At 34.2% G+C, this 22,001-nt stretch overlaps 1 protein-coding gene across 1 annotated transcript in view; it reads right to left on the reverse strand.

Moving 5' to 3' along the window:
- Positions 1–3,404: 3,404 nt before the first annotated feature.
- LOC106710027 overlaps positions 3,405–22,001 on the reverse strand; it is a 30,187-nt gene continuing 11,590 nt past the window's right edge. The window contains exons 3-20 of the mRNA XM_045685362.1: positions 21,069–21,171; positions 20,293–20,535; positions 17,210–17,307; positions 16,385–16,549; positions 15,817–15,939; positions 15,358–15,474; positions 14,721–14,850; positions 13,611–13,731; positions 13,227–13,378; positions 7,872–7,968; positions 7,497–7,624; positions 6,507–6,688; positions 6,042–6,125; positions 5,701–5,798; positions 5,405–5,508; positions 4,905–5,081; positions 4,261–4,440; positions 3,405–3,613 (exon numbers count right to left, since the gene is read on the reverse strand). Coding sequence (XP_045541318.1) covers positions 3,459–3,613; positions 4,261–4,440; positions 4,905–5,081; positions 5,405–5,508; positions 5,701–5,798; positions 6,042–6,125; positions 6,507–6,688; positions 7,497–7,624; positions 7,872–7,968; positions 13,227–13,378; positions 13,611–13,731; positions 14,721–14,850; positions 15,358–15,474; positions 15,817–15,939; positions 16,385–16,549; positions 17,210–17,307; positions 20,293–20,535; positions 21,069–21,171 — 2,457 coding nt within the window. The 3' untranslated portion in view covers positions 3,405–3,458. The remainder of the gene's footprint in view (positions 3,614–4,260; positions 4,441–4,904; positions 5,082–5,404; positions 5,509–5,700; positions 5,799–6,041; positions 6,126–6,506; positions 6,689–7,496; positions 7,625–7,871; positions 7,969–13,226; positions 13,379–13,610; positions 13,732–14,720; positions 14,851–15,357; positions 15,475–15,816; positions 15,940–16,384; positions 16,550–17,209; positions 17,308–20,292; positions 20,536–21,068; positions 21,172–22,001) is intronic.

Raw genomic sequence — 22,001 nt, forward strand, 5'->3', positions numbered from 1 at the left:
TAAACAAAGGAATAAAATTCCTTACATGTTCTTCATTTTAGCCATTTTGATATTTCCCATTTCAGTTATCTATATATATAAAAGAAAGTTGTGTTAGTTACACCATTTATAACTCAAGAACGGCTGAATGGATTTGACTGAAAATTGGTGGGCAGGTAGCTAAGAACCAGGAAAAGGACATAGGATAAGTTTTACCCCGTTTTCAATTTTTTTTTTATTCCGCGCGGACGGTGTCGCGGGTAAAAGCTAGTTTTGTAATAATTGTATGATAAAGTACACCAATATTTTCAAATAAGGTTACTTAATTTATAAAATGTTGTAAAAAAGAGTTTTAACAGAAATAATTTTGTATAATTTGTTTATATTTATAATTTAATGTAATTTTTTTGATTTATGTAATAAATAATTATGTAATTGTAATTTATACCATCAAAGTAAGGTTTGCAACATGCAGGTGGCAGACCACAGACTTTAAAGTTTTATAAAATTTTGTGTACACCACATGAGTGGGATAAAGCCAGGGAGATATGGTGTAATTTGTCTATTGTTAAAGGTTTTGATTGAAACTGAGGATAAAAATTGATTGATCCATTTTACTATTCCTACACAGTTATAAAATGATTGCTAGTTAAATGAAGCTATTGCATTCAGATAATAGCAAATGATCAAGCCGAGGTTCAGCCCTCTCGAACACCCTTGAATCGGAATACTAAACACATAATGTGTGACAGTCCAAGCCGAGGTCCCATTTTGGGGGCCCTTGAGTCCAGTTACTCCATGGAGTGTTACCAAAGCGATCTAAGAGCTCGGCGACCTCCCCATCCGGTAATAATAATGAAGTAACAGCCTGAGCCGAGGCTACTAAGGGAGCCCTCGAGACTAGTTACTCTTAAACGAGGTTTAGGTTAAGCACCATCTGCGCCTGGCCACCTCAAGCCGGGTGAAACTGTAAATGCCTCCTCAAGGCAAATGGTGACTACTCAGTCATAAAAAAAAATGAAGCTGTTGTTCGCGCCTATTCGCAGTTGTGCTATGCGTCTACCACTTTATGACGAGCAATGGATTAACTTTAGCATTACCGTTATAGAATTAAGATTTTGTTAATCCAAATTCATTTTATTAGCCGACTTCAAAAAGAAGGAGGTTATTAATTCGACTGTTTTTTTTTTTATGTGTGTTACTGCGAATCTCCGGCCCTGGTGGTCCGATTTTGATAAAAAATATTTTAATCGAAAGGACGTGCTTGCAGATGGGTTCCATTATTTTGTTTTTTTTTTTAAAATCACTAATTTTTACAGCGGTAAGAGATGTTATGGAAAAAAATGAAACAATGTTTATTTATTCATATAATTTTATTTATAATTTATGGTTAAAAACATAATTCTAAAGTCAAATGTAAACTTGTACTACCCGTATTATTTATAAAATGAAGCAGCTTTATAACCAGACTTATATTATAAATGTGAATGTTTAGATGGATGTTTGTTTGAAGCTATATCTGTAACGGCTGAACGGATCTTGATGTAATTTGTTACAGATATAGAACATAGTCTGGAAGAACACATAGGCTACTTATTAAGTTTTTTAACGATGAAGTCAGGGGCGATAGCAAGTATGTGAATATTTTGCCAAATGCAAACTGCTGGTCGGAATTATGGGATCAGGATTTTGATTTTGTCAAATTTTGAGATTTTCGATATAGTGATACTGAATGTTGATATAGGGGGTTCCAAATTATTATGTGGTCAGATTTTTTAAAGTCCACTTTTTTGTGCAATAATTATGATTATTTATACTTAACTAAACTTAGTTAACTATTATATAAAAATAATTATAATCCTATTTATTTAATTAAATACATATTAAGTAAAATATTTAATATAAATAAAAAATATATAAATTACAATGTGTAATTTATAATTTTACAATTAATTAGCGATTTAAAACATTATTATTTTCCTTAATTAAATTAATTATAAATTAATTTTGTAGGTTTACCTCTAAAAATAATTATAACCTAAAGACGGATTTTTTAAGTATCGTATAAAAATCAAAAACAAAGAAAATACGAAACATCATACTGTATCAAAGAAAAATTATACAAAAAAAAAATATGGTATTGTAACATTTAACGTGTACAGTAATATTATAAATGGGTCCTAGACATGGTCTCCAATACTTATCTGGTCCGTTGAGAGCTCTGCTATTGTGGTTTGACACTTTCTAGACCAGTATTTCCCAAGGTGGGGCATACGCCCTGGGGGACATTTGGGGGACATTTGGATTTAAAGGGGGCAATTCGGAGATTTAAAAACTTAAGGCTACAACATCCTTACAATAATAGCCAGTGCTAAAAAGTACATAAGAACGTTTTAGAGACAAAAATCCGTTGTATTTAAACTATTTATATGTTTTCGTGTTTAAAAATTTTATATGAAATTGATCTAGTCAGCCAAAAGTAGTATTTAATTATCTCTAACATTGTAAATTTCGGCCTTGAGATAAATTTATTTCTAAACAAAATTTATAAGGGGGCAATAGTCATTATCATCCTGAAAAATGGGACATGGATCTAAAAAGGTTGGGAAACACTGATCTAGACATTGAAAGGGGGCAATAGTGAGCTTAATAATTTATTCATTTATGCCTACAGGTTCAGATAACTTATTGTTCTATATTTGTTTTCCTCTATTCTTTTAAGTGTCAATCTTAATTATGATAGAATTTAGAAACTTTTTTTTTAGTGATATATTAATTATTATGCTTATTATCTTTTTTTTATTATGACAGTAATTTTATTATGCTACCAGTTTTAAATAATTTTATTTATCACATACTGAAGTAATACTATTTTGATTTTTTTTTAAATTATATTTAACACATTCATAAGAAACATGACTGACAACATTATTAATTATATTTTATTTCCGCTCTTGTATATATGTAAACATAATTTTCTACCGTCAAAACTGTAATTAAATTCTTATTCTGTATAATTAGTACAGTCAGCAGCATAAATATGAATACGTCGGTGTGGAATTTAAAATAAATTCTAGTAATAAATTAATTTTATGTTAGTCTGTCATAGTGTAACTTTGTAATAGTAAAATAATTTTTGAAATTCTTTAAGTAGTTTTTGATGTTATTTTTGATATATTTGAAATATTAATTCTTTAGTATATTTGAATATATATACAGATTTCCAGAAATAGTTATATACCTTTATATCAAAAATTTTATACATGTATCCATCAATATACTTCCAACTATAAATACATATGTATTGTATAAGTGCATATGTTATTTTGAAACCGAAATTATATACAAATTCCTGAAGCTTAATAAATGTATATATATTTTTGTAGCTGACTGTACTCTGCAGCTTCTTAATTATTTTCCTTTAATTATAATATGTGGTGAATATTAAAAACAATGTGTTAAATACAATTTAAATGAACTTAGGTAACATTTCTAGTAGCATATGAAGGTAGTTCTCTCGAAGATTTACGTTTCCTAACGCACCAAGTTATAAGGAATATTAATATGGCTAACAAAGCAATGATCAGTAATACACCAAGAACTATAGCTGCTATACCAGCGTCTGTGATGTAATCTGAAAGAATTTTAAACATTAATTAGTTTGGAATGAAAGGTGATATGTTTCAGAATGGAATGACAGAAGTGTCTCTGGATGATGCAAGCTTGTGCGACTCACATAGAGGGGGATATATTTTTTTTTTTTGTGACTGAGTAGTAACTGTTTGCCTTAAAGAGGCATTTACAGTTTCACCGGGCTTGAGGTGGCCGGGCGCAGATGGCGCTTAGCCTAAACCTCGAGAGTGGGATAAGTTGTTGAGTGCACAAATTGGAAGAATGAAAAGAGGGAGTGGATTTGAGGAGGAATGGACGCATAGGAAAGGGACATATCCTCTTTCTGTGGGTCTCTACCATCAATTAAAGGTAGACAATGCATCTGTAATTGCAAATGTCTATGGGCAGCTGTCACCCTCTATTTCGGCGACTTCAAGTGACTGCTTGCTTTATTGCCAATATAAGGTGATGTAAAATAAAAAGATATTTGTTCTTGGTTAACTCATAACTTATTGTTCGAAATTTAAAATTATTTAATTAGTCCTAAATTATGGTACTTATGGTGACAGTTTGCTATAAATTCGATCCTAAATGGGAAGCGAATTTAATTCTTTCACTGTACCACTAATGCAGGTTACTTGTTAAGCATATATTAGACCATGTTCTTACTGGATATATCCATTGTATAGCTGTTTGTGTTGCCGTAGATATCTACAGCGTTCACAACAACCCTCGTACTACAACATGTTGATCGGTATACGGTGACCACTTCCTCTCTAGTGCCAGATATAAATGTCCTGTCTTGTGCAGCCATTAGACCTAGTGGTGTTGATGTGATACGAAGTAGACCTGGAATACAGGGATGTTGTAAATATAGTTTTAATTAAATTGAGTTAGTTGACCGTAATGAAATTAAAAAAAAAAAAAAAAACTAAATTCTGGACTGTACTGTAATCCGTGACTCCGTTTGCGTGGCATAAAAAAAATTATAATTAGCCTATGTGTTCTTCCAGACTATGTTCTACATCTGTGACAAATTATAGCGAAATCCGTTGTGCCTTTCTGCAGATATGTTCTAACAAACATCCATCCAAACATTCGCATTTATAATATTTGTAAGATAAATAGGAATGTATGTTTGTAAGGATTTTACATCGTACTATCATCAATAGATAAGAAACTTTACATACATGGTTTTAAAGATAAAATTGCATTACCATCACAAATTCTTTTAAATAATTTTGATGCGTTTTAAAGAGAGAAGTCATCAGTAAAAGCTAGTAGTTTTCTCTTATTGACGGCTCTGTTCTTACCTCCACTATCCCTCGCGAATACAGTAGCAGACCAAGTATATTCTGCACAATCATTGCGCATTCTTCCAATACAATGTCCTTGGAAGTTGTGTCTCACTTCAGGCGCAAATGTATCCACTTGACTCTCATTAGGACTAACGACGTAGACGTACGCCGAAATTGATATCTGATCCAAACCTGGGGGATGGGTAGTTAAATGAAATTTGAAAGTGGGTAGTTCAAAAAATGTTGAATTTAAAAAAGAAAGTGACAATGAGACTGCTTCTTTAGAATGACTAAGGGTATTTTTATGCTAGTTTTCAGTAGGTTCCTTACAAATCAAACTATTTAAAGGTTGTAGGGTAGTTTAAAAAATTTGCTTCTCTGCAATGATGCCATTTAATTATTGATCATACTCCCCCAATTTAGTATGACTATAAGCTTGGAATGCGTGAATACCTTTACAAAGATAAGTAAACTTGTCATAATTTTGCAAAAGAGAATGTAGGGTAGTTGCTTACCATAAGCTGTGAAAGTGATGAAATCTCTGACTCCTGGCTGTGCTGCGGTCGAGATGATTAAGTTAACTATCACATTGACGGTCTGTCCTGATTGTATTGTTTGTCTGAAAGTAAATTAAAAAAAATTGATGTAAAAGTAGTAAGTAGACAGTAAACTAGTAATTAAACTAAAAAAAAAGTGACAATGACAACAGAACCACAGAGGATTCAAATGGAACTACTTCAAAATTTGTTTAGCCGGACTATGTTTATTTCAGTTAATTTTTAAATTCGTGTTTTTTTTAAATTACACTTACGACGTAGGTTCTATGCTCCTCAAGAATCTTAGTTCTCCGGTCGCTCCAAAAGTGAATCTCACGGCTTGTTCTCGATAGTTACTGACTTCGAATTGCAACTAGAAAATAGTTAAAGAATTAGTTTTTATGCTTAGATGTATGAATGGAACGAGATAGGTGTGTCAGAAGTGCGCCAAACGGATTTACGCGTCCTCTGCCTACCACTCGTAAGTTACGAGCGTGATTTGAGACCACTTTCAAAATGATAGTTTTCGGGTAACTCCCTCATGCTACCCCGCCGGTCCTTCCGTGGACTGCAGGGAGTCTTAAACCTTGGGATTCACTGTAGACAGATCATTTACCTGCAGACTATCACCCGGTGATCCGTAAAGCCTTGATCCCAGTCCTATCATGAGTGCTGTCACAAGTGTACCTTGTTGAACTACCTAGAAAATAAAGTATACTATTAATATTCGACTACCCTCATATACTTAAATACATAAAACAAAAGCATTACGCACGATATAATGGAATAATCGTACAAATATATCAATTGAATAGAAATACGATTGAAATAATTGATAAGTCGATAATATCTCTTTGCTTTCGGGTACCATATAGAATTCGATAACTTATGTGTACCCTCAGGTACTGAGGAAAAAGATAGATTATTTAAAATTTGTATGTTAAAAAGTACTTTCTACCATAGATATCTAGAAAGCATGACATCTCTTAGTAAACAATTTTGGCGTTAATAGATGAAGTTACGAGGAGCTTTGTGATACTGTATTATGTGTGGTAGATAAGTATTTTCAAATCTCTCTTACCCTAGATATTCGACCATAAGGTATTGCGTTTGTCTCATTCAAGCGCATTTTATGCATGTATATATTTTCTTCTTCTACCCCCTCTAAATCATTGTTGGAGTTTGGAAAGATGACAGCAGATCTGCCGTTCCTTACTTCGATCTCTTGGTCGATAGGTCCTGAGAATCTGATGAAGGGATCCCCTGGAAATCAGAGTTAATATAGATGTTTAAAATAAACTATATAGAACCATAGAATGTGAGTCTATAGACATTCTTGGTGGTGTTTATTTAAAAATACATAATGGAAATTTAATGGAAAATTAAATTGGAAGCACCAATAGATGTCCGATCATGTAGTCCTGGGTTCGATGTCATTCGACTATTGTCAACCATAACCTAGAAAAATACATCATTCTTCAAAGATCAAATATTCTTTGTTCAAGAGGAGTGGGAGTGATAATATTCAATTTATTCAAACAAGTAACCTTAATTAGAAAACATGATGTGTGCTATCTGGTAAGAGATGTTCGTTTATGTGTGTTTGTACGCGTCTAAGACAGTGGGAGCGTGTTGACTGAGGCCTATTCTTACTCAAGGCAGTGGGGGCGTGTTGACTGAGGCCTATTCATACTTAGGTCAGTGGGGGCGTGTTGACTGAGGCCTATTCTTACTTAAGGCAGCAGAGGCGTGTTGATTGAGGCCTATTCATACTTAGGTCAGTGGGGGCCGTGTTGACTGAGGCCTATTCTTACTCAAGGTAGTGGGGGCCTGTTGATTCACGCCTATTCATACTTAGGTCAGTGGGGGCGTGTTGACTGAGGCTTATTCTTACTCAAGGCAGCAGAGGCGTGTTGATTGAGGCCTATTCATACTTAGGTCAGTGGGGGGCGTGTTGACCGAGGCCTATTCTTACTTAGGACAGTAGGGGCGTGTTGACTGAGGCCTATTCTTTACTTAGGTCATTGGGGGGCGTGTTGACTGAGGCCTATTTTTACTTAGGGTAGTGTACCTTGTATATTTCTTCCTAATATTTTCGCGTATACTCTTGATACTTTGAGTTTGGGCAATGGGACCTCCTCTTCTATTTCAGTCACAAGGTTTATGTGAGCCGGATTAGTGTTTGATGATGCAGGGTAGCTGTAAAATTTAAAAACATTAGACAGTAGATACAGTACATATTTTTGCGAATCAAATGATGAATTACGTTAGTGGTGTACCATAGACATAGTAACTCCCCATAGACCATAGACATCTGCAAGATGCAAAAAAGTCGCTTTGTATCCATGCAGAGTAATTGTGGATGGACTTGAAAAACATTTGTCCATTTTATAAGCAGTAGAATTATATTATTTTTTCAACTTTTATTAAAATTGCGTTGACTTACCTGAAAGGTAGTTTAGCCAATTCGGTGCCATACTCGTCAACTAGCGATGACTCTCGGACGCTTGCTACTGGACCTATTACCCGAAGGTTCAGCGAATCTAGTTATAGAAAATATTATTAATGTAAGTTATAAATAATTTTAATATCTCTTGTTTTGTGTAAAGCTAAAATCCCTTTTCAAATTAAATAGCAAATTTAATTTGTATGATGTTTGCCTTACGGTAGAAGTAGGCGTTTATATCATTATTTGAAATGAAGCAAAAGATTTTTAAATTTTACTTCATAATTGCTCTAATTAATTTAGACAATACTACACTAGTTCTGTTTCAAGCAATAGAAAATAATATAGTCTTTTAAAATTTTGCTAAAAGGGGTTTTTCGTTGCGTAAAGAACGCAGTATATTATGTATATTCTGTTATTATTTGTTATAATAGTGTTAACAATCAACAAGGAAGTTTCACGATATGCCGGGTTACAAGGGTTATCTGTGACGTATTACTAGATAAAGACTGCATTGCCACATAATGTATGAATGAACCATCAATTTTAAATAAACGAAAAGGTTTGTATGGATGTATGTTATAACGCAACTCCATTAATAACTCTTACTCTTACTAATATAAATGCGAATGTTTATATGGTTGTTTGTTTGAAGGTATCTCCAGAACGGCTCAACGGATCTTGATGAAATTTAGCACAGATGTAGAATGTTTTTTTTTTTAATCCCGCACAGACGGAGTCGCGGACGACTGCTAGTCTAGTAATAAATATAGACTATGTTACCCGGAGATAGTATAGCTTCTAAGCAGTGAAAGAATTTTTTACAAATTGGTTCAGTATTTTCGGTAACTATTAAATTCAAACAAACAAATCTTTTATAATATCAGTATAGATGATAATTTAGACGAAGAAGCGGGCAACATCTAGTGTAGAAATGACGTTTTTGTGTCCTATGTATTATAAGATTCAAATTGCCCGTGTGTTCGTGAATTGCTAGAGGTCATTGCGCGGGAAGACAAGGGTTAAGCTTCTCGTGTCATATTGCGAGCATCTAGAAATTTTAAGTAGCACTATACATAGGATAAATAACATAATAGGGTTACTCTTTGATATGATGGTAGTGGTTTTTTACTAATGAAAGAATTTTTGGCAATTTTTGAAACTAAATATTGTGAAAATTATGGAGTTCCATCTAGTAACTGAACAATTTAATATTTTTTTTTCTAATTCAATGCTAAAGGATGTGAACAATTTTCTTCAATTTAGTAAATTGTGGGATAATAAAGTTAAATTGATTCAGTCATTATAATTTAATGTGTTTGGAATTATAGAATTTAATCTAATCTTCGGTTCGGCCACTGTTTCATGTCTAACATTAAGTAAACAGAACTAATATGATAACGCGTCAATTAGGAAAATTAGTTCGCTATTTGAATCATCTCGTGTCAGTTGTTGCGCGTAAAAAGACGCCATTTTGTTTATTTTTCTCAGTGTATTTTGGCGGGTAATGTGTGATCCAATTTAAATGTCAACCTGAAGTGCTTTAAAAAATTATTATTCCAAATTTAAATTTATCTGTTTCGTGGCTGAACATGCAAATGATCTTTGCCTTTTTTGTACAAAAACGAGAGCGTTTATAATACGAAGTAATAAAAAAAACTCCACCGTATGAACGATTATATTTTTTGCGCCTGCAACGGGATTTTGTTGAATTAAGCATTAAGCGTTTTTTTCTATGCTACAGCAATGTTTTAATTCGTTATAGTTTTAAGATAGTTTTTATTAATAGTTTTGTAACGGTTTTTTTTTTATTTAATCAGATAATGGTGTTAGATTTTAACTAAAAGTTGTAATTATAAATTAGTAATGTGTTGAAATTTGTACATTAAACGTAATTTAAAAAATTAAAATAGATTCCTAACACTGGCCAGTTGAGTTCGGTATTCGATTTTATTTAAAAAAATATACACCACAAAATTGTCAAAATGCCGCTATGTCGTCAATAAAAAAATTTATACAAATCACTTTACCCTTTCATCATCAAATATCCGTGACATTATGTAAGGTTGTAAAACGTTCACGTAATGTTTTTAAAATATAATTGTAATAGTAAATACTATTTGCTGTGGTTAGAAAGTGTAAATGCCGGTTTGGGAGTGCAATATGCGACCTTGATCTACAAAACGCGGCCATTTTGAAAAGATGGCCGACCTATCAGCACGACTTTTCGAGGTAATTATTTTTTTATCGATTTTTTTTGGTTCAAGGACTGTCACTGTCTTTGATGTTATATAAATAATAATTTGATCTATTCTTGATAGAAGTCACTATTTTATTCTTTATTTTTTAAACAATTTGTTTTTAAGTCTGTTTATTGGATTACTTCGATTCCTAAGGGAGTAAAATATTATTTTTATTTTTTAATCTGAAACATTTTCAGATTTGAGTAGTATTTTAAATACGTTTTTTTTTTCAAAAAAAAAGGCAACAGATAGAAGTAAAATGTTTTTCTTTATCTATGAATCTATGGCACCAGTGTTATATTAAAAAAAAAACTGAATGTGACAACCCTGAATCATGTTTTTGTCTATGTTATACATTGCGCTAAAAATAATTTTGTAATTTTGATATTGATATTACAAACCATTTGATTGAATGTTTTTTTTTGTTTGTTTTTTTTTTAAACCGGATGTGGATTGTGTTTGTATTGCTTTTTTACGCAAAAAGGTAAGTTTGTTTGAAATAATTGAGACCTATGATTGGATTGATATGGTTTGATACTTTTTTTGTTTTAATTTGTGATTTGTAATTTTATGAATTTGCAATTTATTTAGATTTATTAAATAACAAAAAAAAACATTTTCAGTTGTGTTTTGTGTTTTTTTTTTTAAATCAATATGAAGTTATTTTTTAAAATTACTTTGTCTACATTCAATAGAGTTATCAGATCATGTTATGTGTCAAAATAATTATAGTCCTAACTATCGGATTACTTTTTGCGAACCGTACAGAAGTTTAACAGCCAAGTCATCGACATTTGTGCCACCGTCATATTGCTTTTCACGGCGTTCAACGAAATGTCTAAATGGTAACCGAAGCCAAAATCATTTTTTTATATTAGAAATCAATGTCGAAATAAACATTGGTAAATTTAATTTTGTGAAAATTGCGAGACTAACATTTGTCCACGTCTTCGTATGCTCAGAAATTTTAAAAGGGATGATAAGTATCTCGTGTGTTTTTCGAGAGTATGTTTTTTTGTCTGTACCAAATTTCAATAAGATGTTTTGAACCGTTTTGGACATTTCTTTTAAAAAACATCCTTCCATCTAAACATTCGCATTTATAATATTAGTAAGACGTACATTAAGAAAATGTTATACTGGTTTTTTTTTTTTGGAATTGACTAGTTTTAGCATTATGTTCACTTTGTCTATGGTTAAGGAATTGGATTGGAATAAGATTCATGTCATTTAAGAACTATTTTGTTGTTTCCTTCCTTATCTAATATATAAAATTCTCGTGTCACAGTTTTCGTTTCCGTACTCCTCCGAAACGGCTTGACCGATTCTCATGAAATTTTGTGAGCATATTCAGTAGGTCTGAGAATCGTCCAACATCTATTTTTCATAACCCCCCCCCCCCCCCATTTTTAACTGCGCGCGGACGGAGTCGCGGGCGACAGCTAGTTGAATTGTATATTTACGTGAAGAGACTTATATTCCTGTCACGTTTGTGACATGTTAAAGTGTCTTTGTTTAGAATGTTAGTTTGCTTTCAATAATATATTCATGGATCTATGTGATTTAATAGTAAATCCATACATCTATATCCATACATGTATACATTTAAATAAAATCATAATCGTACACGTGACATATTTGTGTTGCGAATATCGAAAAATCAATTTTTGAAATCTATGTCTGTTTGCAAGGACGCCTTTGTTCTGGATAATCTTCAGAACGGGTGGACCGATTTTGACGGGACTTTGACGGGAAGGTAGCTGATGTACGCGGGCATGTTATAGGTTACTTTTTTAAATTCAGCACTGACGAAGTCGCGGACGGTATTTATATAAAATTGATAATATTATTAGTAACATTTTCTTTATTAGATTTTTTTTATTAATTTGAACTTGAATTTATGCGATCTAAAAATCATATTATTTGCACATTTTTTTTAATACATAAAGGCTTTAATGTTTCCATTTTCAATAATCTCCTATTTGTTTTATTACCCGTAACATTTCACATTCATATGTGATATGAAATCAAACACTGCCGACGGGTTTGAGTATGTTGAACTTGAGATTATGTTTTTTGTTAAGGTACATTTCCACTGACTAAATACCTGTTTGAAAACATAATTGTCATCCCTTACATTATTTTTGAATGAATAGAGACAGTAATATGTGTGGATACAAGTTTGCAGTGAAAACTCAAGTATAACAGTTTACCGTTGCATAAATGCCGGAATGTCTGGTTACATTGAATAACTATTGAAATATTATATACTATCTGTTGCCCACAAATTTGTGGGAAAGTAGCTGGATGTATGCAGGAATATTATAAGCTATTTTTTTTTTAATTCTGCGCTGACGAAATCGCGGATAATAGCTAGTCTATGTCTTCATCAGCTCACTATACGTCCCCACCGAGGGGATCGGAGCCTACCCTAAGTTAGGTGTGACAAGGCCATAGTCAACCACAGTCAAGTGCGGGTTGACTTCACACATATCATTGAATTTCTTCTCAGATATGTGCAGCATCACGATGTTTTCCTTCACCGTAAAAACGTCGGATAACTGTACATATGTAAATCGAAAACACATTGGTACATGACGGGATTCGAACCCAGCACTTACAGTTTCCAAGTCAAGTACTTAACCCCTGAGCCACCGACACTAGTCTAAGGTAAATTGGAATTTGTATTGAAAGATAGTACGCTATCAAATAGCTTATTTCTATCTTTAAAGGAAGTAAACAAAGTACATTTGTTTTTTTCCATAAGGGATATATTAATCACGTAACGCTCGAAAAAGGTTTAGGGGTTCTGAAAAATCACGAAACATTATTAGGAGAGTAGGGAGCTTAACTCACGTGTATTTATTTTCTAACTAAAATTGTATTATAAATGCGAATGTATGGATGGATTGATGGATGTTTGTTAGAAAGTATCTCCAGAACGGCTTGATGGACCTCGATGAAATTTGCACAAAATCTGGAAGAACACATAGGCTAATGTGTAAAATTTCAGCGAGATCCATGCAGCCTTTCTGGAGATACTTCTAGCTAACATCCATCAATCCATCCATACATACATTCACATTTATAATATTAGTAATATTATTCTTACCTTCGTAAACCTCAGCTCTGAAATGTACTCTCGCCCTTGCGAAGACGCTCAGTCTGTAATCGCAGCTGTCGCAGCGCACGCTGAGATGCCACACGCCGACCAGGTCATTCGGCACGTCCGCCATAGTTGGAGTCACGGGCACGACTGACAATCTACAGTCAAATGACACACGGTAGATGTAAAATATGTGGCATGTATAGATCACATTCATAATGTTAGTGGTCTCAAGTTAACCCTTGCTGCACATTTCTCTAACCCTCAAGTTTATTTCTCAACATTGTACATTCTCCCTGCCTGAACTCCAAGGAGTCCACTCTAAGACTGGTGTAAACCAGTCATTTGGTTTGTTCTTTAATTAGAGCTTTGTAAATAATAAAGACTTACACGTCTATTTGTGGAGCACCAGGGAATGCTAGGTAGACATCTCTTGGGACCAATCCGTCAGTCCTGGATGATGTTGAAAACTGCTTCACTGATGTCTCATTGAACAGGTCCACCTGAGGCGCTGGAATGACGTCACTTTAATAAACAATAGAAGGTAGCGGAATATTAAAGAAAGTGTATTGTGTGAAAGAGGATATGCGTAAGATGAGTGTGAATTCAGAAGTTTATCTCAGATTTATGTAAGATTACTGTGCCGTCGTTATGTAGGAAAAAAGGGCAGGACGATTACAAGATCATGCTGAAATTTTCTTTTTATTTTATAAGGCGGGAAACAAGCAAGCGATCACCTGAACTCATCGAAATGATGAAGCGACCGCTGCCCAAAGACATTCACAATTGCAGATACGTTGCCTACATTTAATCGACGGAGATGCACAGATAGAGAATAATTACCTTCCTATGCATGCCTTTCACCTCCTCAAATCCACATCCTCTTTCCATCCCTTCTTAATAAAAACAGGATGGGAAGGGAAAGAGGACTATAATTGGAATTTTCGTACTTCAATTGTAAATAAAATTTTCTGATTTGTCTTAAAGATATAATGATATTGAAATGTTTTGGTGTGTATCTGGTTTTGTTCAGACAGTATTAACAGTGACCTTGCTTGTTGATTCGACACGCATTGCTTGGACAAACATACGCTCGAACATAACAATGCCGATGTCTTAGTATTGTGACAGACGGACATATTTTGCATGCATAAATGTGCTCAAACTACCGTATTATAATCAGATACATCGACCCATCTGACGAAAATAGAGTTAGTCTTTTTGTTGGACGTATCGACTTGTGAATACGATCTCGTCTGTTTAAATGTATTTGCTTGAGAGGCTTAGTTAAGGTATGCCTTCCCTGGTTCATCTTACCACATCGTTAGTTTTGGTCATCTGCCTCTCTTAAGACAGTGACAGGTTACATCAAGATGTTTTCCATCAACGTAAGAACTTTGCATAAAATATCAAATTCGAAAAACACATTGATAACCTGGGATCTAACCCAGTAGATCATAAGTTCAGTGCGTAAAACTTAGGAAAATAACTTCTACTTACCCTCATTAGGTGGGAAGAGAGCTGCATGATCTACATCCCCTTCTATCAGGATCCTTAGTGCGGTGACGCCTGCCTCCACAGGTATACCCAGAGATATAGCTTCACCTCCTCCCCTCCATATCAACAGCGTCTGGAAGTGGATATGTCATTGTTAAACGAACTCAGCAAATCTTACTAATATAATAAATGCGAATGTTAAGATGGATGGATAGAAAATCTAATAATATATCTAATATATATAAAAGAAAGTTGTGTTAGTTACACTATTTATAACTCAAGAACGGCTGAATCGATTTGACTGAAAATTGGTGGGCAGGTAGCTTAGAACCAGGAAACGGACATAGGATAATTTTTACCCCGTTTTCTATTTTTGATTCCGCGCGGACGGAGGCGCGGGTAAAAGCTAGTACCCAATAAAAGAAAGTTACGGTACGAAGAGAACCTTGTGACAATTTTTTGACATCTATCTAGGGGTGTTTGTGAGCTATCACAATTTAGTTTGACATATGCCCACCGGGTCAGTAAACTTTGTTGGTCTGTAATTTAGTTTCACTTCCTACCGGATCAGATAAGTTTGTTTGATCTATACTTTGAACGATTGAGTTTGTGTTAAACGTCATTTATCTTTGTTACTCACATCAAAACTGTCCTCTTCGATTTGACGTAATCTTGCCCGCCTCGGTCCCAACTGTGCTTCGGCTAGAGGTTCCCATTGCTGTAGTTCAGCTACTGGTGGTATACCATTCTCTAATTCCTGAAAAAAACTTACATCAGATACAGCACTTTTAAACCTCATTTTTAGTAAATATATTGGAACAAGTTGCCGGCGTCAGTGTTTCCGGTCAATAATGAAGTAAACCTTCAAGAGCGAGAAAGGTGATTTCGTCACCACATCATTTAACATCAAGTAGAATCAAGCGCTGGTTTATTTAAAAAAAAAAAATACAATCAAACGGTCACCAGCTTTCGGTAAAATTCAATGACGATTGCAAAAAGTCAAAAGAAAAATGACTAGAGGATGTACGTAAACTTAATGTTTCTTCTTCCTTACTTTCCCCTTCCAAGATATCTGATAATTGTTAGGAATGTTACTCACCGTAGCTTGTAAAGAATAAGGTAATACATCTCCTTCTGTATGTGTGGAGATATTTCTCAGTTCAACAAGACTCAGCTCAGATTCAATTGATGGATAATGTGGGTCTGTCCAAATTGTGTACACCTGTAAGAAAAAAAAAACATTAAGTCTTCTAAAATTGATTCCGTATTTATAATAGATCCTTTTTACATTTGGTATTTAATAAATCTTAACACAATATCTATATTTGACTAGCTTTTGCCCGCGACTCCGTCCGCGCGGAATAAAAAAAAAAAAAGAAAATAAAACGGGGTAAAAATTATCCTATGTCCTATTCCTGGTTCTAAGCTACCTGCCCACCAATTTTCAGTCAAATCGATTCAGCCGTTCTTGAGTTATAAATGGTGTAACTAACACAACTTTCTTTTATATATATAGATTTAATAAATTTTCCATTAGTTTGTTTAAGGGAGGTCAGATAGAAGAGGGGTTTAAACAGAAAATTTGTCGATTCGCTTATTGTGGTGTCTTGCTTATTCTGTTTCGACTCTGTGTGTCATTTCCGTTACACCTGAAATCTTCTACTTACCTTCAATCTCTTCTCCACCAGTGCTCTCAATGCTAGAGGAAGTTTCAATGGATCTCCCACTTCTTTGTCAGTTATGAGGAAGAGTGCACTGTCATATGGTACCAGTTTGGCTGCTGATGCCAGTGCACGTAACGTCCCATCACTAGCTGACTCAGGTCGTACGCCCTGTTGATATATACAAGTTAATATTCGATCCCAGATATCGATCTGATTTTTTTTTTATAAAATAAAAGACATGAGCACCGGGAACAAGGAAGTGATCATCGGTACAATTTTAATTACTTTGTATGCAAGCTACGAAAATTATTCGTTTGCATTTTAAACGACAGGTTTTTTGGAACGAAGTTCCTTATCGCGCGTTCTGAAAGGGGGCTAGACGGAAAAAATTCTTACGAAAAGTTGTCACGACACTTTTTGCTATAGTAAGTATGTTAACGACGAATGAGCGCTACTTCAACTTCGTTCCATCCGGGTGTCCCTTGACACCTCTCAAGTTTTTTTTATTGGTTTTGTGATGATTGGTAAAGAATCAATTGGAATTAAAAAACTTACAGACGAATAGAGAACTTCATTTTCGACATCGGTTAAAATTATGACGGAGAAGCAATTGATATAGGAATGTCTCCATTTAACGAGAAAATTTCAAGGTCAAGCATCTCTTCCGTGCAACTGTTAAGCCATTACTAATTTAAAGTATTTTTTTAATTTGTCACATACATATGTTTTGTATGTTTGATTGTACATAGTATGTATGTCTTTGTTGTAGGTTAATCACCTGGGTATATAGATAAATATATAGTTATTTTTATTTCGGAATAAGGATACCTGATACTTGATGATGAGTTTGGTAATAGCATCTGCGACGGTTTTGTCATCGGACGTTCCGCTTGCCTGCAAATTGTGACGGGATCTCCAGCTGATACCTGAGGAAATTTGTATTGTTGAATGAAATATTGTTAACTAGCTTTTACCCGCGACGCTGTCCGCGCGGAATAAAAAATAGAAAACGGGGTAAAAATTATCCTATGTCCGTTTCCTGGTTCTAAGCTAACTGCCCATCAATTTTCAGTCAAATCGATTCAGCCGTTCTTGAGTTATAAATAGTGTAACTAACACGACTTTCTTTTATATATATAGATATAGATTAATGAACTTTAACTTTATATGTTTATTTACTAGCAAATACTCATGACTTTGTCCGCGCGGACAAATAAAAATCGATTAATAAATATAGGCTATGTCACCGAGGATAGTGTAGCGTATCAACAGTGAAAGAGTTTCAAATCAGTTCAGTAGTGTCGGAGTCTATTCAATACAAACAAACTAATCTTTCCTCTCTATGATATTAGTATAGACTAGTTGATGCTAGTCAAATTCATCTTCACGGAATTTAGAGACTAAAAATTTACCTATTATATTGCTACTCTGAACTGGAATTGATTTTTTCTGGGATAAAAGTACGTATTCTATTCCAGACTGTAATTTTTCTCTGATATGAAGCACAGCCGTTTTAGAGTTACGTGGTAACGAACATCCATACATCCAAACATTCGCATTTATATTATTAAGTAAGATTATTTATTGATTTATTTATTTTTACGAATTTCTGCATTTGAATAGGCTTTTAGTCATGTGTAAGGGTAACCCAAACAATTCTGTCGTTATCCGTAGATTTCTGACACATGTTATCTCTGTTTTGTTAAATATAATGACAGGGATGACGATATGTTTTATACAGAGTGTTCTGTATCAGAAACCAACGGTTGTATAAATAACAAATAATAATTGAATACTGTGGTATGATTAATTGAGGAAATAACAACAGAAATATGGACACAATGTTGCCACTATTAAAATTATTATTAGCAATCATTGATTATTTTAATAAATTATTAAGACGTAATGCATTGAGATATGATTATATGTATTTTTAAGTAGCTGTCGCACACGACTCCAGCCGCACGGAATTTAAAAAAAAAACTATAAGTAGTTTCTGTGTTCTTCCAGATTATGTTCTACATATGTGACAAATTTCATCAAGATCTGTTGAGTTGTTCCGGAGATACATTCTAAAAAACATCCATCTAAACTTTTGCATTTATAATGTTTTTCTAATTTTATGAATTATTGTTTCAGGTAAGAAATATGATTATATGGACTTTCTATTGAGTAAGTTTTTTTTTTATTTTTTCGTCAAGGTAATGTTTAATTCCCATTACGGCCCTTTACGATGTTTTATTTTTACCAATGTTTTATAAAATTTGGGAGATAAAGTGGGATAATATTTGAATATTTAATAATGATGTAAAGATTTCGGTTTATGACATATATACAGTAGGATTTAAATAAAAAAATCGTTAGCGTATAAAAATTCTTTGCCTTTTTTTGGAAAATTACCTTACTCAAGTTAATGTTATTTTGATACGCGATTTTAACGAGTTTACGGTAAATATGGAATTTGTGAAGGGAATTATTTTTTGTTATTGCATCATTTAGAATTATAACGGTTATTCTTAAGATATTTTTTTGTACCGTTATCTTACAATCAAATGAGCTATAGAAATAATATAGTCACATCTGACATGAGAAGTGACTGAATTATACAGCAACATATAGTTAGCATATACTCGCTATGCCTGTATTGAATAGATAACTCGCGTCGACAATTCAACGTTGTGTACGGATCGAACGCAACGCGAATCTCGCGACGCGACCATATAAGTTTCAACTATTTATGTTGCTTTGTGTACATAACGCCTTACCCTGATTTAGCGTTGCCAGGCGTCCGGATAAAGCCATAGGTAGGCTTTTTGATTGCGTGTCCGTCCAAAATAAACGGTTGTCCGGCTTTTGTTAGGCTTTTTACTTTTCCCAAACGAGAGTGTACTTATTAATACTGAGACAAAATTCTAAATATAGACTGTCCGACCTTTCTACCCAAATGTCCAGCCAAACTGGCTGGTCTGTCCGGCTAGTAGGTTTGACGATCTGGCAACCCTACCCTGATTAAAAGAGAATCTGAAGTCGATTGTTTTTGTTATTAGCTCGCATGTAAATCAATTGTTTAGTAGATAGATCCAGTTAACAATGGTGTGATGACGTCACATGAATCTGTGACGTAATGATGACGGCTAAATACATCATACTGTGAATAAGTATTATTGCATTTAAAATAATAAAAAACATGACTGTTGTTTGTATCGTTAATTGTCATATTAGTTATGGATTGATAATGTTAATGACGTCACAATATCTAGCCATCAGATGAACAGTTACATCTATTTGAGATGAAGATGTAACCCTTCTCTTCTGATAGTATTAGTATTTAAGGGCGTAGTTACATTAGTCGTTAGCGCTCGCATGCGTTGTGCTAGTCTTTACTTTTTCTTACCAAGCATTTACTCGTCAACTGAGTTGTTGGCCCCGTATGCTGTATAACGACTGAGTTATCGACTTATGAAATTACGCCCTAAAACGTAGTTAAAGCTTGTTAATGCTTGATTTTTGGAACGAAGTTCCTTATCGCGCGTTGTCAAAGAGGGCTAGACGGAAAAAATTCTTACGAAAAGTTGTCACGAAACTTTTTGCTATATCACCATGGCAACGACGTGACAATATATAACGAAAATTCATAGAAATAAAATGTACTTCTTGTGAAGACTTAAGTTTTTTATTCATAGAATAAACATTGGTTCCTTCACTAATTAATTGAAAGGAACTTCGTTCCATCCGGGTGTCCCAACACACCTCTCAAGTTTTTTTTTTTTTTTAGTTTATTTCTATTTAGGAAAACTTATAGAAATTGCAAATATGATAATTTTATTTTTATACTTATTATCACCCCAGTGCAAATTATAGGTTATATTTTTCTTTGTCTTGTAATCGGGTCGTATTGTTGTTAATCTTACCTTTCGAATCAAATCCGACGATAACAATATCTGTCATCTTCAATGAACCATCAGCGGTTAGATCTTTCCAGACATCTAGTGCACGTTGTAGTGCCCTCGGTCTTAATGGTACTAGGATACCAGCGGGCGGTCGTAACCAGGTGTCTTCCAACCAGGATCTTAGAGTGGATTTCTTGCTGGTGTGAACCGTGGAGCGAGGTTTAGCATCATTGTTACGTTTGTCTATTGGCTGTTTGGCTTCGGCTAAAAGAATAAAGTAGTGAGTATTAATAAATTAAGCTAACATCTGCAATAACTTAAAAGACATTCTTGTCCTACCTTTATAGGTCAAAGGTTAGGAGGTATGGAAAAATCACTTCACCTTCCCATCCTTTCCTTATTAAAAAAGGGTGGTGGGAAGTGGACTAGAATTGTCCTTAACTAATATAGAAAAAGGCTGCTTAAACACTGACGTACATTTATCCGGTGTCGGCACTGACTAGATTCGAGCCCATTGCGGACGCGGCCCGTCGCTCACAGTGAGTCGAACTAGTCGGTGCCGATACCGGACAAATGTACGTGAGTGTTTTAGTCGTTTTCTATATTAGTTTATGATGTCTCACGTATGTTTGAATGATTTAATAGAATTGTTCTGGGACACACAGTGACGGGTAGAATTAGTTGTTGCATTATCTGTGGTGGTTGTGTTGCACTGCCAGAGCAGAGCATGTGTTACATTAAGACATATAGCTGCCTACTCTAAAACTGTCCTTACTATATATTACTGATGTACATACAATTATCAGTCTTTGGTATCCTCTGTCCTGAGCTGCTGAGCTGGTTTTCATTAGTGACTGTCTCGTCAAAGCCTTTGGTAGTTGCACTCGATGTCGTTTCTGTCTGGAAAAGGAGCAATAGTTTAAGAACAATGGAACTACGCTATTGATATACTTTAGTTGATACATTATCATCAGCTCACTATACGTCCTCACTGAGAGGCTCGGAGCCTATCCTAAGTCAGATGTGACTAGGTCATAGTCAACCACGCTGGTCCAGAGAGAGTTTCTTCATTGTTTTTAGGTTTATTTGTAAATATAAGAAGTATCATTGTTATAAACATTGATTGTTTATATAGAACAAAAATGCACTATTGTGAAATATGTGTAATTATCAACAATCCAATGTAAATTCTTTTGTTGGTTATATTACGTAACAAATCCGTTTTTTATTATTGAGTAGTTACTGCCAAGAGACGCTTACAGCTTTACCGGGTTTTAGGTGGCCGGGCGCAGACGGCGTTTAGCCTAAACCTAGTTTAAGTGTAACTAGGCTCGAGGTCTCCAGGAGCTTCGGCTCGTGCTGTTATTCCGACATTATTGTCGGATTGGTATAATAAATAATAATATTACTTTACATTTATAAGAAGTAATATGACCTCTAATGTATAGGGGGTCTGTTAGCGCACTTTGTGTATAAAAATTGGCATAACTTTAAAATTACAAGTCTGATTCCCAATGTGGCCCAGATAAACGCCTTGTTGTTGAAATTAAAATGAGCGTTGAAGTTGAAGAAATATAGCATGGGGTTAAACCACTATATATTTAAGGGCTTCTAATAAAGTTGATATCGACCACTTTATTAGGTTACATTTGACATCTATCAGTTTTAGCATTATAGTGAAGTGAGCTGCTTTAAAACATCGATTAAAGTAAATGAATCGATTCGGACTT

Source organism: Papilio machaon, chromosome 29, assembly GCF_912999745.1.
Source record: "Papilio machaon chromosome 29, ilPapMach1.1, whole genome shotgun sequence".
In the NCBI taxonomy this organism is placed as follows: domain Eukaryota; kingdom Metazoa; phylum Arthropoda; class Insecta; order Lepidoptera; family Papilionidae; genus Papilio; species Papilio machaon.